Source organism: Aspergillus oryzae, chromosome 7 (assembly GCF_000184455.2).
Source record: "Aspergillus oryzae RIB40 DNA, chromosome 7".
Classification (NCBI taxonomy): domain Eukaryota; kingdom Fungi; phylum Ascomycota; class Eurotiomycetes; order Eurotiales; family Aspergillaceae; genus Aspergillus; species Aspergillus oryzae.
In genome coordinates this window covers 524,617-539,855 of record NC_036441.1, presented here as the reverse complement: position 1 = coordinate 539,855, position 15,239 = coordinate 524,617, and the positions used below count along the sequence as shown (strand labels likewise).

Genomic DNA, 15,239 nt, shown 5'->3' with positions numbered 1-15,239 from the left:
GCGACCCATGAGACTATCTCATTTGAATGGTGTAGACTCGAACGCGAGTTCCGTTTAGCGGCGTTAAGAATATGCTTTCATCAGAACACCCTGATTGAATTCTATTGCTCCTTCTTTGATGACGCGGAGCTGAGTCCTTGACGATCAATGAACTGTACTCCGGATTCAGGTCAGGTTCCAAGGTGATCGACATCAATAGTGGCTTCTTTCTCTCTCGCATCTTCGGCTGCGTTGCTTGGCACGGGCTCCGTGGAGAAATTGGCCCAGTTTGTGATATCGTTCGGACGCTCTTGCAAACCACGTGTCCACTTGTTGATCTCTTCTGTCCTAACCGTATTTGGCGGAATTACACGTCCATGCACTCTTGAAAAGATATGTCCACGTCCAACAGCCAATCGTATTGGTACTACCCACGGGTGAAGAGTAGTGGCTAGAATATCCTGATTATACCTAGTCCTAGCCATGCGAATAGTAGCATGCCTAGCTTTCAGACTCTAGTCGATACAGGCCATATAGGCAATTCGATAGCTCTGCCTCCACGCGTTCAACCAGTGCATGGTCTTCCCTAATCTCCAATCATATCTGGCCCTGGCAAATTGTTTTCCCCCACAAGCTTCCTATTTTGTCAGTACAGTGAGCAGCGTTTATTGCGCTTTCCAAGCATACCCAGGTTGTAGAGCATTAATCTGTGTCGGGCTAGGTATAAAATATAGATTCGGGTTCGTAGTTCATCTTCCAATCTCTTGTTGCGCTGTTGCGCTTTCTCCAATTGCTGTTTTATCTCCTCAATCATATGAGCTTGCTCCGAGATGCACTGGCTAAAGGAATCCACGTCGCCGTGAATGCCAGCTAGATGTCTTCCCTTGTTGGCTCTCACGTCGGTCGATAACTACTTGTAATTTCTATTTACCAGCGACTAAGCCCCCAAGACCTTGACACCAAGCTTGATATTATGCAGCTCGTCGCGTTTGTATATTGATAGGAAGTCCCCAGAAGGGTTTTCATACCGGCTCAGGTTTCCCGTTGCTCACCAAGCTGTTTAAGTTCTCTCAGGATGTTGCTGGCTTCCTTTGACGTTTATGCCGGGGCTAATCCTGTATTATTGTCAAGGATAATATCGTGACTAATCTGTGTGATTTTAATGGGCTCCCCTGGGAGGACTGAAGAGAAATTTTATAGCGTCTCGGTATTCACGTCAGCGTCTGTAGCTGGAGCAGGAGATTCGTAGGTCAGAAAAACAGGACTCTTCGACGCCCCAACGTCGGCCGAAGCCCCAGATGGCTCTTGTACCTGCGTCTGTCGCCGAGGACGCTCTCATTCATGTGCTGAGCCCCTCTTCTACTTTCCTCGTCTGACTCTCCCTTTGCTTTTGCGTCTTATTATACCTTTGCAATGGTAGCTATCTCACTATCGAGAGTAACCATTTTTGTGGTCCTTATGATCGGCGTGGTGGACTGTGTGTGTGGAGTGAAATAGGAGGGATCATAGTGTAGGATTTTGATCAGGTCAAAGGAGCCTAGATTGCATACGAGCTAGACCAAAATGCGCAGGCCAGCCCAAGTTCATCGTCGACAAGCCACTGCCACCAGATATTTGTGACTATAGCGATTCCCACCCCTACAATAGTTTGGGTGTCCTTTCTGTTTGGCCATGGGAATTAAATACCCAATATCTGTTGCGATCTGTTGGGCCATCGCAATGTCTTCTTCCAGTCATGATAGCTGATAGACTTAGCTAGGAGCCTAACGATCGAGCTTGCTTTGCTAAAAAGAGATTGAGATACATTTCGTCCTAAAGCCGTAGTGGGGCCACCTGCTACTGGTTCCTTTTGGCGAATGTTGAGGGAGGGCGAGATGAGAGAGATGGAGAGATTGAGGAACGCCGCAGTGGGACCAGCTTCTGCTGTTTCCCTTGGCGAAGGTGCACCAAGCATCGCCAACCCAAGAGTCGCAACAGGAACCTAAAGAGGATACATTTTGCTTTCTTCCTGAAGTTACTGGTATTTTAACGTGCTGAATTGTCATACCAGGAGCCTGCTTGCGCTGTTCACGTAGTGTGCGTACCCATGGTTGGAGTAATATCAAAGCAAGTTGAAATACCGTAGAATCCTCGCGTCAAGCACCGAAGTTGAATTCAATTATCACAAAGTTGTCCTTCTGGCCAGACTCTGTCCGCGAAAGGAATAACGTGAAGTTGCTGTATTCGAACAATGTGCATGATAGTGTTGGATGTAGAGGACTCAGCAATTACTTTGTAGCACGGCTATCAACATTATCATTGTCGGCCCCTTTTGTGTCATTATCTTGAATGTTTTGTTTAGCATTCTTTCGATAAAAGCGGGGTCTGTATCACCACCATTTTCTAATCTTTCATGCCCGTTCTGGAATTGGCAGTAGTAGCCAAGTCCAAATGTTGTATAGTGTATATGACTCGCTAAAAGAGGGTCTGCAAATGTTCTGAACGATCAGTCCGATGCTTATCCATGGGCCGATATAGGGTCCCTCAGCATTATCTTCTCCAATAAAGGGGAATGGATGACAGAAACGGCTAAGATAGGACATTTTCCCGTCGTCTTCGATGTGGCGATTCCGTAACAGATAGTAGGGTGGGAAAGAAGGCGTGCGGCCGGTAGAGGAGGAGGGTATTCTCATTGCTTAACGGATAAGACAGGAATTTGCTGAGCCATTAGATCATCAGTACAGTCGCAACTTGTCGTCCCACGCCTAATACAGCCCAAGACAATAATTTAGGCCTACGGCTACCGATAACCCCAACGTCTTCGTCATCTTATTACCAAGCAAGATCTTTCTCAAAGAGAAGTATGGGCACCGGTCACAGCCACCCTTCCTTCACCTTACTCGCATACTGCGCTCAATACTTGTCCGATATTTTGTTGCATACGGTCCTGTACCCCCAACTCGTCCCCCACTGCAACATGCTCGACATTTATATTCGCATCCGTATGGATCACTCTGGTTGCCCACGACATAACTGGCGTATTTCTAGTCAGTGGAGCTACTTCGACTGCAGCTCGAGCCTCTTGCTCGAATCCAACACCGGCTTCTTCCGCTGCCAACAAACCATCTTATCGAACAATCACGTTTGGGGTTTCCGTATTCTATGGTATATTATTGTTACTTATGACGGAGCGTTCGTCTTCATAGGCGCAGGTTTTTAAGCCAGACGCATATGCTGCGCACACCTATATAGAAACCTGTTCGATGCTGATGGTTCTCAACCCCGGTAATATAATGCGAGTGGCAATGGCCCCTCCCTTTGAATAAATGAACATGTGTCCAACTTCCCAATGCTGTGTCCTTGCAGAAGGAGTGGCGATACTTGATAGGGATACAAGGCATTCTTGTGCATACGATGGACACTGTGAATATGCCCGGCTGGCATCTGTAGGGCGGGTAAAGCGTGTATCAAGTTGGGTAGTCATTCTGCGAAATCATAGGTCGGCTTCTAAGTACTTGTGCCGCTCTGCGTTTTGCCATTATGATTAGAATTAATTGGAGGCTTTGTGCGCTTTTTCTTGCAATTCCTCCGTGACATGGTGATGATGATGGTGACGGTGGAGGTGGTGATGGAGATAGAGACGGTGATGGTGACCAAGAGGAAGAAGATGCAGAAGTAGTATTCGACCATCCAGGTAGCTCGGTCGAACCTACATTATTTTAAGTGGGTCTCCTCCTGCTGTTGTCACTGCTGCTCCTTCCCCCCGCTTCATTGCCCACTCCACCATAGCCCCCTCCTAGCGGCCACCACGATTCATCTGCATTGTTGAGAGGCAACCCTTGAGCATAGACTAATTCCAACTGCTGGGAAAAAGACACCCCGTGTCAGGGCGGTAAAGATGCGCCATGCCATCATGATGCCATTTTTGATTAATAAAAGACCATATAGGAAAGGAAGGCCTTGGACAGACTCGACATTGTATACAGAGAACGCACAGTGGCTCAGTTTGCGTATGGGCACTGGCAGAAAACCTGCAGAAAGCTTTAATAGGCGCGTCCTGTGTCTAGTTCTAGACATCTTGGGCTTCCCCTATTTTGACCCGACAGAGCCATGGTTGACACTCCTTTTCTATCTCCATGGTTAGTTTGTCGTGACTTTCAAAACTCCCTGGTATTCATTTTCCCCTGCCGTAACCTTGAACTCCACGTGGTTGAATTTGACTATCGAAGGCTTTATGGTCTTAGTCATGATGCCTGATTCTCATCGAATAGTATATTCAACACTGTAATATCAGACTCTTTGATATTGCTGGGCTGTACGAGTTCAGCTTCTGGTTGAGCCCTAGAAGACGCAGGGAGAGATAACACCAGGGAGAGATAAGACGGGGTAAGTAGGGAACAACAGCCGCACAGGACCAGTAACGATGTAGATAGATTCAGATCAATGTAACACCCGCGTGACCCGTTGGCTTAAAAGACTAGCTGCTAGAGCTTGATCCGGGCAGACGAATAGGTAGGCCCTGTAAATTGAGGGACAATCCAATATCGCGATGTCCGAGCCGTCATCAATCCTCTGCATGATCCTAAGCTCGCTGGAATCGCTGTTTCCAGCTTAGGATCCGAAGTATGGCCTGGCGATTGTGTACTTGTCGTCCCAATCACCCCGGAAGGCCTAGAACATTTATCTTGGGCGCATTGCCCAGCGTGTTGATCAGCGTCTCTTGTGCCGGCTGCGACATGAGTGGTCTTTCGATTTTCACCCGTGCCATCTCCTTCTTGCCGTCTGTCATAAATTTCATTACATGCGCCTTCGCTGTGGCCACCTCGTCCGCCTCTAACACACCGGCTATCATTGTCTGCGGTTTATTCAGTTCCTGGTCCTGGGCTTTGGCCACGGCCTCGGGCTCGCTGAGATCATCGTCATTCAAGGTGCGGTCAGGAACCTCAAAGGCGTCATTGCTCTCATAGTTCGACACTTGAGTAGGCATGTCAAGTCGTAGCGTACTTTTTCGGGGAGTATTTTTACAACCCTACATGGTTGTCTTGCATGCCCATCGCTATCCGCCCTATAGAATGACGTCAAAACTGTCCAGACCAATCATGACCAGTAGTGGTGAATCCGACTAACCTAGCACACGTCGAAGCTCTTCACATGGCGTATGCTGTATGGCTTGCGACAAACTATGCGCTATAACCCATGGAGTCTTAATCTCTCCAGCGACTCGCAGGCCACCCGTCGCAATATCGGGGCTTTCAACAAAATCAGCCGCGGTCGCGCGGAAGTGACAATATCACAAGCCATGTCTCGGGCAACGACATCTTTTGGTAAAGTGCGTGCGGGCCACCTCTTATGCATTCATGGCTGGGTTTAATCCCGGTAACCTTGAGCTATTCGGGGTTTAGGCAGATATGGTAGGCCGTTCATCGGACTTATGATCTATGTCGATGACATTTCGCGGGAAGACAACCATTAGATTGAGTGACGGGCCGATTTTTGCTGGGATAAGATGGACAGAGATCCTAGAGCCCGAGATAAGGATGGATATATCCGGCTATGATGAGGATAGATTATGAAGAGGAATATGGGCATGTGGAGTAGGAGTTATAACCTCCTCTATGGGAAGTTAATACACAATCGTGCCGAGAACCCGTGAATACTCCATAAAGGATTCATTCTCGATCAAACTATGAGTCATATATTGATTGAATGGGTATTAGATAGTGGAATACGAACAGGCCAAGGGAATGGTCGCTTAGGGCGCGGAAAGTTAGGTAACATTATTGCATTCAATGATGATAGATACTAGCCATTTCTAAAGCATAGAACACAAATGTTACCAATCGGATAATACAGGGGTTCTTATCAGTCACAGACTAGGGTTGTTACCATCCCATAACTTCTAGATTCTCTCTGGTTTGTAACGTAGGTCTGAATAGCCGATTCCAGATGCATGAGCGTATTCCAATACAAAATCTTCTTGCGCTCTGCTGAATCATCCAGTTAGAATTGAAGATTCTTCATTCCAGTGGATCTGGTGGACCCACTCCATCGAACTTCCTGAAATGGAACTCGCGTTTGGCGTCCTTATCTGCAGTGCAACAATATTAATAACCTCAAATCCCATTGACTAAATCTCAGTTGTCAATGCGGGATAGAATATCTTTGTAATACTCTGCGGGACTCGAGTGGTGGTGGATTTGTTAACAATCTAGACATCTTCCGTTAAACCTACATCTCACCAAACGAGTCCTTCACTATACCATCTAAAACCCTCGAATCCAGGACGATACTAGGAAAATGCTCCGAGATATCCTACAAGGTCTGCAGGACACGCTGAAGGCCTCCACAGTGTCATATGGAGTCATAAACATCGTGCTCCTACTAAGCCTGGTCTTCATCCTCGTCGTCCAAAATGGAAACACATCTACAACGCGCAAGCTCAAACAATTGCAAAGGCTCGGTCTATCGATCAGCAACATGACAGATCAATATGATTCCAAATACAACGAACCAGAAGGAACCACGAGCAAGGGACCAGTACGCATCAAAGCGATCTGCATTCATCCCATTAAGTCCTGCGGGCGAATCGAGTTAAATCGGGCCTTACTCACCAAGACCGGATTCAAGTACGACAGATGCTTCGCTTTCGCTACGGAACTGGGCAAGAATAATCCCGCCATGGAGTCCAAATGGCGATTTATCAGTCAGCGCACAAAGCCGACCATGTCCCAGATCAAGACGGAACTATGGCTTCCGCACAAGGAAAGCAATCAGCGTGACCCGCTTGTCCAAGCAGGTGGATGTGTCGTGGTATCATTCCCTGACCCCGATGGTCCTGGCTGTTTCAATTATCTCGAGAAATTCTTCCATATAGGAAACCCCGTCGCAAAGCCAGAAGTGCGGTTTATCGTACCTCTCCAACCCACGCCCGCCATGATAAACGAATATAAAATCCAATTCAAAACATTCGGCATCCACGGCCGTGACGCGAAGGGTCTGGACATGGGAACCATCCCCTCCGTCGCAGAAGCATTACCAAAACTAAAGAAATACTTGCGAATTGCAAACGACCAGAGCCTCACCCTACTAAGATGCACACCCGATACGCTCGTGCGCACAGATGAAAACCTAGCACCGCTCGAACACATCGGCACACCCTCTGTACACGGCTATACAGACCAACAACCCATCAATATCAACAGCCTTTCTTCCGTCCACGCTGTATCAACACTCCTACCAAAAGAAAACCAACCCCTCAATGCATTTCGTTTCCGCGCCAATCTCTGGATCACGGGTGCCCCCGCCTTCGACGAGGAGAGCTGGAAGCGTTACCGGATTTTACCCAAGGGTCCTGATGCAGGACCACGGGCTGATGTAGCTCCGACGGTGTCTGTTGTTTGTCGGACGTCGAGGTGTACGATGCCTAATGTTGATCCGGAGACTGGGAAGCCTAGTACGGATAATCCCCCGCCGGAGAAGAAAAGGGGTAAGCCGCAGCCGAGCGCGACGTTGGTTAAGTTTCGTAGGGTCGAGGATGGGAATAAGTCGGCTCTTGGGTATATAGGTATGCATTGTGTGCCTGAGGATCGGGCGCTGCGGATGGCGGAGGAGCAGGAGAAGGGGTTATACGTCGCTGTTGGGGATGAGATTGAGGTTCTTGAGCGTGGGGAGCATCTTTATGGCTCGACGGGTAATGATTACTAGATTTATGATGTTTGATGGATAGATGATTAGATATAGATTCATGACTGTGTTCGTATTCATTCCCATCTCAGAAGCAATAGTCCTATCCCAGTAAAGGTATATTCCTCCTTGAAGTACACCTAGGCTCAACACTTTCATACACGGTGCCATGGAGGGTTTAGTGTAATATATCATGATGGAACTGCCTATATGTGATTGTGACTCGAATATGTATGAACATATCAGACACGCGGCGGGAATGATGTACTCTCCATGATCGAGAAAAGAGACTAATATAATATTCTAAAAAGGTATACAAAAGTGAAGCCTCGCTTTGAGAAAATACAACGACAAGGTATAATAATAATTAAACAATTACTCCAACTCTACTCCGCCTTCTGCTCAACTCTTCCCTCATCCCCGGACGCAGAATCCGTTGCACTCGGTGGCGCATCGATGGTCATCTTGGGTCCGGTGTACCATCTCCTCGCGAAAAGAACATAGTAAGTCATCGCGGCGATCCACACGAAGCCATTGATGACGATTGTGTAGTTCATATCCTGGGCTAAATATCCCGTCAGCGTCCGCTGGAAATCCATAATGATGGACAAGGTGAAAGAAGAAAACATACCACTGGGATTCGGCCCCGTGCTGGGGAACATAGACAAGATCAAACCGAACACCAACCAGACGACGGCAATCGTGGCCAGCGGACGACTCAAGATTCCAGTGTAGAATTCGCCCGGTCGGAAGCGCGTCTTGCCCCAGATCAGGCGGCAGAGGATGGGTGTGCCCCATGCGACGTAATTGGAGGCTACGAACAAGGAGAACAGTGCGTTCGCGGCAACGGAGTTGATCAGGCACAGCAGGCCGAAGATGATGCAGACGACGACCAGGCCGATGATGGCACGGACGGGTTGGTAGCGGACGCGTTTGCTGACATGGCGGAAATAACCAGAGAAGGGCAGGGCTCCGTCACGGGAGAAGGCCCAGACTTGGCGGGAGGCGGCGACGATCTGCGTTATACCTATTAGTTTCAAGGTTGAGATAACTGTTGTGTTTCGAGGGTGCGTACCAGGCTGAGACCGATAAGGAATTGGATGACGATCAGCACGCCCATGAAGCCGAGGGCTCCTTTCTTGCCCAGTGCGTCGAAGTAGACCTGATATTCGCATTAGCTATATGGTTACCGAGTCAGATGAGCATAAAAGGAAGAAGTCATACCTGCGCCATAGGTTGGCCGTACACGGAGTTCATTGTCGCGCTCACATCCGGGTTCATGCAGGCTGCGATGATCGACAGGACGAAAAAGCCCAACACAGTTGCACAACCAGCCGACCAAATGATTCCCAGCGGCACAGCCTTCGCGGCATGGAGCGCCTCCTCACTCATATGCACGCAAGAATCAAAGAAACCAATGGACCAGATAGGGGCCAAAAAGGAGAGGACGAAGGCCCAGCCGGTTGGCCAGCTGGTAAGATTATCAACGTGTCCATAGACGAATGATCCCGAGTTGAGCTTTTCGCCACGAGTGACCTTTCCAACAGGGAGAGCGATAACGGTCGCGACGATGATGGCGACGTTGATAAAGATACAGAAGGTTTGGATCTTGGGCATGATTTTCCCCGTATAGATACCGCAGAGGGCGTGGATGATGATGAGGCCGACATAGACGCCGTAAATCGTGCCGTTCGAGGCCGACCAGTTCCCGTCGCGAGTGATAGAGACACAAGCCAGCAGCATCAGAGAGAGTGTGTCTGTTTATTAGCATGCGCCTTGATGACCGAGGGAAATGGTCTCCTTACAATCCACCGAGCACATGCCTCCAATCAACCCCATTGTATTGCTATATCCAACCAGAAAGCTCAACACCTTCTTGTATTTCTCACCGGCGAAGTAATGCGTCCACCAATAAAGACCTCCGGCAGTGGGCATGGCGGACGCCATATCGGCCTGCGACCGTTAGTTTCTGTCGCGATCGAAGTGTCGCATCCGGGGTAGCGGTTACCATAGCAAGACCGACGGTGAAAATGAAAATACTCGCGGTGAGCCAACCCTACATCATTAGTATCTGGTCTGCATGCGACAATAGAGCGACTCAAAGAGATACACACCCAAACCATACCCGCCGGCCCGGCGGGCAACGAAAACGCGAGCGTCGAGGCGATTGACGGCACCAGACCCATGATACTAAACGCGACGGCGAAAATCTGCACGGTCGAATACTGTCGGCGCAGTTCCTGCTTGTAACCCATTTTCGCTGCGCCGGTTAGCTATACTCGACCGTTTTTGACGCCTGTCACCCCTCAGGTTGCAACTGAATTGGACGAACCTACCCAGTAATTGTATATCGCCAGGATCCGCCAGGCCGGCCTCATCGGCGCCGGCGTGAGCCTGGACGGCCGCCTGCGATTCCATCTTGGCCATGCTCCCTTAACCGTGCAAGTGGTGTGCCAAAGGGAGGGCTATGGATAATGATATCGCCGTTTGCTTGATGAATGAGTCGAACACCGACCTGCGGAAGGCGTGGGGTCTTTAAGGAATATGCATGAGTTAACGAAGGAAACGGATCGTAGACTATCGGAGTGGATTAGTGGATAGGCCAAAGTTTAAGATGCACCAGTTCAGGGAACTATCCCCCTATCGGCTCCGGGAATGTTGCAACACAGTGGAGAACGAGACGGGTATCCCCAATGGGGTAGGGATGAACGTCTCTGGGACCTCGTCGGCGTGGGAAAACGCGCCCCTGATTCAACGCTGTGATAGCCATGAAACTCAAATTCACTCGAATTTTTTCCATGACGGACAGGCAGCCAACACCTTGCAGGAAACGAAGAGATGGCGCTGTGGCGGGTGGCCAATGAGTTCGGGGATGCTCCACATGGCCTTCCGACGTGGGTCTGTCGATCCCATGAGTCTCGATCCAGTGCAGTCAAGCTGAGGAATATTAGAATGATGACATTCATTCCTTCAGTGTCGTCCTTGGTCGATTAGAGCTATCTTTATCTGAGGAAAATCATGGATTAATAGCCCAGGTGTCCCGGGAAAGAAATCATATTGCGATCCTTCACAATGGCGAAGGGAATTAGGGCTCCAGTTTTCCCCCTTTAGTTCACAGTTGAGTTCAGCCACTACTGCACCAATAATTAACCTAAGACTATTGATCGTTCTGATCGCAATTTCGCACTGATCCTACCCACAATGCCTTTGTACGATTAGACACTCCTTACGTCGACAGTTCAACGAACAAGGATAGCTGCATGGTCTCGGTCCACAGGAGCATGGGCTAAGCGAATAGAACGACATGTATCCATATCCCATGGTCTTCGTGTCATGCAACGTTGAGAAAGAAAAATGTCTCAAGGTGTCAATGACCCCTCGAGAAAGTGGCCACGATGGAGATTCTTCGACGCTGGAAACAATTTCCTTTTCCTTTTCATGCAGCGAGAACGGAGTTAATCTGAATTGGGACTAATGCAACCGAACTATCGACCAAAAGGGTTAGGAGACCAACGTGATTGTCCTCAAACCTTTCCCAACCACCATTAACTAATATGTAACCTTCCACCCAGGACTCTCTCCCCGAATTATTAATCCTTGCTTGCGATGTAACAACACATATTAACAATAAAAATGACTACAGGATTCCACATCCCCCTGGCTCTGTCGCAGATGGGAAACAGCCAGGTAGATTAGCACCAACATCAGCAATAAGAGTGTCGTCGAGTCCAATGACAAGATTATGGCTGAGTTGATTCCAGCTAGGCTGGCGGACCGCGATTAAACCTGCTCTGCACCGTTGACATGTTGCGGTTGCACGCCGTGACCATTAGTTGGCGAATGCGCCCGGTTTAATGTGGACGTGTCGGAGAGTTGGACCGACGGCCGGTTTCCCGACACATCATAGGATCCGGGGCCGTTCTTGGCTTCCCACTCGTTATAATCCTGTCCCGGATTGGCGGTCGTGTATTCCATCATCTTCAGGAGACCAAAGAAACCGCACGCCAGCAAGGAACCAAGCAATGGGCCGACTCAGTAAATCCAATGGTAGCCCGGGAAGCTGCGGTTGATGACGTCCGGGCCGAGAGAGCGAGCGGGATTGAGGGAGCCGCCGGTATAGTAGTCGCCTACATTGATGCGTGTCAGACAAATGGTGCGATGACAGCGGAAAAGGATGAACTTACCGATCATCTCCGTGACAAAGAAGACGAGACCAATTCCGACCGGGGCCAGAAAGGTTGACTTGTGTTTCACCACCGCCAACATGATGATCACAAAGACGAGTTGCGCGGTGAGGAACATCTCAATGAACAGCCCCTGGGAGATAGAGGCTCCTCCTCCTAGACGGGTTCCGACATTCAAGTCGCCCGGAAACAATGCGCTGACCACACCGGCCGACGCAATGCCGGCCACGATCTGAGCTGCGAAGACGAGGACTCCACGGATGGGAGACAGGCCTCCCACGAGGCATAACGCCAGTGTGACCTGCTGCTGTTAGCCTAGATATCGCAGATATCAAACGTGCCATAATACCGCTGGATTGAAGAGACCGCCCGTCACGCGGTAAAAGGCCCAGACATTGACCATCAAGGAAAACCCGAACGACAAGGCTGAATAGAGCAAGTTTGCTGTATTCGGTGGCGCACCGTCCACCGGCTTGGGCGTATTGGACACCTGGGTGCCCGCGAACGAGAAAAACAAGAACAAGAAGGTTCCGACGAATTCTCCGATGACGGCAATGACATTGTTCCGCGCGGTGTCCTTCAGATGCAACATGGGGAGCTGCTTCTGCGTGGAGCTGTACACTGGGGTCGAGCCAGAGTGCTCGGCGCGATCAGCGCGAGCTCCATGATTCATAAACTTCATCTTGCTGTGTGAATAGCCTCGAGTCTACTTATTCACTTGGTGGTGGAGGACAGCACGATTCTTGCGACCGACCAGCTCCCGCCTGAAACTTCCGTATTGATATACTCTCACCCACCGCTTCACCTGGTAAAGCTAGCTTTTATACTGCTGGGCAGCCTCATATCTGGTTACAGATGAGCACGTCATGACTTCAGCGGAGTCTTTGTTGCAATTGAACTCTGTCCGGCCGAAAATGACCGCATACGGCCAGATTTCCCAGTAATGGAAGCGATGGAAGGCAAGCCGCAGGAGGCTTTCCACGGTTATAGTCCGGAGAGCCTGCCTCATCAAGAGCTCTGTGGCAGAAAGTCCTTTCCTGCTCCCACTGACCGAGGGAACTGGTCGGACTGGCCGAAGTCTAGACCCTCGGCGGTGAGCGTATTGTAGAGATAGACCTTCAAAGCAGGTGAAGTTGCTATCAATCAGAAATTCTTCACGGGGATGCGAGATAGAATCGTTACTATTTACCTCTTATTCAAGGGTTCATGTATATCACAGCATGGCTCTAAGATTAAGAACCGAGTCACTAGATCAACGAAGTAGATCGATGACATGCCAAGCTGTCGTTGTGAAGGTCCACCGAGATTGTTCAAAAAATGTGGGCTGCCCGCCAGAAACCCTATGATCTCATGACTCCCCACTTGTTCACCTTCTCCTTTGGGGTATGGTCCTACAGTGATACACATAACGATGAGGATGATCAATTTGTCTTTACTATCTTCCTTTTTGCTCCGGCTCGGCCACTCCTTTCCCCGTAGTCGCTGGATGGTGCCACTGTAGAAAAGTCTTCCCACTCTCTCAAACGCCGAGAATTCAGCGAACACGGACCACTTTTCCGAAAATTTCCGACGAATGGGCTGATAGAATTACGAAGATCGTGGCCTCAGTTCGCTTCCAGACAACACGAGTGTCGTTCAAAGACACTCAATGCGGAGAACAAGAAAGACCACGGACGGGGGATCCTGGCGATTGTTCAACATGCAATATCTTCCCTGCTGGTCATGGGGTTGATATGAGGTGGAAGGGCATCGACCAATCAGGAATAGTGGCTTATCATTGTCTTGGCCCTGATTCCCTGTAGCAAAACATTCTTCTGCACTCTTCCAGACGTTCCAGTCTTTCATACCCCGCGGAGATGTGCGATGAGCCGCGGAGATAGAGGGCAACTATCGGCCTTCGAGAGAAAATTTTACCCAATATCCACACCCCGGTGTTCAACCTTCGGCCGATGACCAGGAACCAAAAGAGGTTACCCAAAAAAAAAAAAAAATAGCGGCACGAAATATGGCGACACGTTGTCCAGGGGCATGGGCTCATCAGCCGTATAAATACCACGGTCGAGACTGACGTCTGCAGGAGGGGTAGTCCTAGTTACTTAAGAACGTCACATCTCCACCCCTCATTTGTTTGATCAATTGAAGTCTTCAGACTATCCCTTCACCATGCCGCTCTCCCCTGAACAAATCCAGCTCATCAAGGCCACCGTGCCGGTCCTCCAGCAGCATGGCACCACCATCACCACCGTGTTCTACAATAACATGCTGACGGCCCACCCCGAGTTGAACGCCGTCTTCAACAACGCCAACAAGGTGAACGGCCATCAGCCCCGCGCCCTGGCCGGTGCCCTCTTTGCCTATGCCTCGCATATCGATGACCTGGGAGCTCTTGGGCCCGCTGTCGAGTTAATCTGCAACAAGCACGCGTCGCTGTATATCCAACCCGAGCAATACCAGATCGTGGGCAAGTTTCTGTTGGAGGCCATGGGCGAGGTCCTCGGTGATGCGCTGACCCCCGAGATCCTGGACGCCTGGGCCACCGCATACTGGCAGCTTGCCGACCTCATGATCGGTCGTGAGGCCGAACTGTACAAGCAGGCCGACGGATGGACGGACTTCCGCCACTTCCGTGTCGCCAAGAAGGTCCCTGAGTCCTCGGAGATCACCTCGTTCTACCTCGAGCCCGTTGATGGCAAGCCCCTCCCCAAGTTCCGCCCCGGCCAGTATATCTCCGTGCAGGTTTTCGTGGACTCGCTCAAGTTCCCCCAATGTCGCCAATACTCTCTGAGTGATGCCCCGCGGTCAGACTACTACCGTATCAGTGTGAAGAGGGAGGCCGGTCTCAACACCGCTGAGCCCAACGCTCCAGCTCACCCCGGATACGTGTCCAACATCCTCCACGCCAATATCAAGGAAGGCGACGTCGTCAAGGTCTCCCACCCCTTCGGTGACTTTTACCTCTCGGACGCAGACAGCCCCAGCCCCATTGTTCTCATCGCCGCCGGTGTGGGTCTCACCCCGCTCACTTCCATCCTCAAGACCCTCACCTCGAACCCCCCCGATGCCCCTCAGCGCAAGATTCACTACATCCACGGCGCCCGCTCCGCAGCGACTCGTGCCTTCAAGAAGGATGTTGACTCCCTGGCCGAGAAGTACCCCAACCTGCACGCTACGTTCTTCGAAACCCACCCAGCAGCCGAGGAAAAGCAGGGCGAGGATTACGACCACCAGGGCCGTGTCGATCTCTCCAAGCTGGACAAGTCCAAGGATCTGTTCCTCGACGACCCCAAGACGGAATACTACGTCTGTGGTCCCGACCGTTTCATGACCTCCACGCGTGCTGCGTTGGCCGCTGAGGGCGTCAGCCCGGATCGCATCAAGCTGGAGCTCTTCGGCACCGGCGGTGTTCCTGCTTAG

General features: G+C 50.3%; 5 protein-coding genes across 5 annotated transcripts; 2 read left to right on the top strand and 3 right to left on the bottom strand.

Annotated features, from left to right (window-relative positions):
* Positions 1-3,465: 3,465 nt before the first annotated feature.
* On the bottom strand, positions 3,466-5,736 carry AO090011000206 (uncharacterized protein; the record flags this gene model as incomplete). The annotated part of the gene is made up of 4 exons (XM_023232841.1): positions 3,466-3,667; positions 3,954-3,989; positions 4,604-4,629; positions 5,692-5,736. The coding sequence occupies 4 exons, from the start codon at positions 5,734-5,736 to the stop codon at positions 3,466-3,468; spliced, it is 309 nt and encodes a 102-aa protein (XP_023093408.1).
* A 519-nt stretch (positions 5,737-6,255) lies between these two features.
* Positions 6,256-7,662, top strand: AO090011000205 (uncharacterized protein; the record flags this gene model as incomplete). The annotated part of the gene is made up of 1 exon (XM_001825825.1): positions 6,256-7,662. The coding sequence occupies one exon, from the start codon at positions 6,256-6,258 to the stop codon at positions 7,660-7,662; it is 1,407 nt and encodes a 468-aa protein (XP_001825877.1).
* Positions 7,663-8,027: 365 nt separating this feature from the next.
* AO090011000204 (putative GABA permease (Uga4)) lies at positions 8,028-10,068 on the bottom strand (the record flags this gene model as incomplete). Its single annotated transcript, XM_001825824.3, has 8 exons — positions 8,028-8,206; positions 8,273-8,657; positions 8,717-8,803; positions 8,866-9,398; positions 9,447-9,594; positions 9,650-9,697; positions 9,756-9,901; positions 9,978-10,068. 8 exons carry the CDS (start codon positions 10,066-10,068, stop codon positions 8,028-8,030), a joined length of 1,617 nt encoding a protein of 538 aa, XP_001825876.1.
* A 1,605-nt stretch (positions 10,069-11,673) lies between these two features.
* On the bottom strand, positions 11,674-12,507 carry AO090011000203 (aquaporin; the record flags this gene model as incomplete). The annotated part of the gene is made up of 2 exons (XM_023232840.1): positions 11,674-12,126; positions 12,163-12,507. 2 exons carry the CDS (start codon positions 12,505-12,507, stop codon positions 11,674-11,676), a joined length of 798 nt encoding a protein of 265 aa, XP_023093407.1.
* Positions 12,508-13,988: 1,481 nt separating this feature from the next.
* fhpA (flavohemoprotein) lies at positions 13,989-15,239 on the top strand (the record flags this gene model as incomplete). The annotated part of the gene is made up of 1 exon (XM_001825822.3): positions 13,989-15,239. The coding sequence occupies one exon, from the start codon at positions 13,989-13,991 to the stop codon at positions 15,237-15,239; it is 1,251 nt and encodes a 416-aa protein (XP_001825874.1).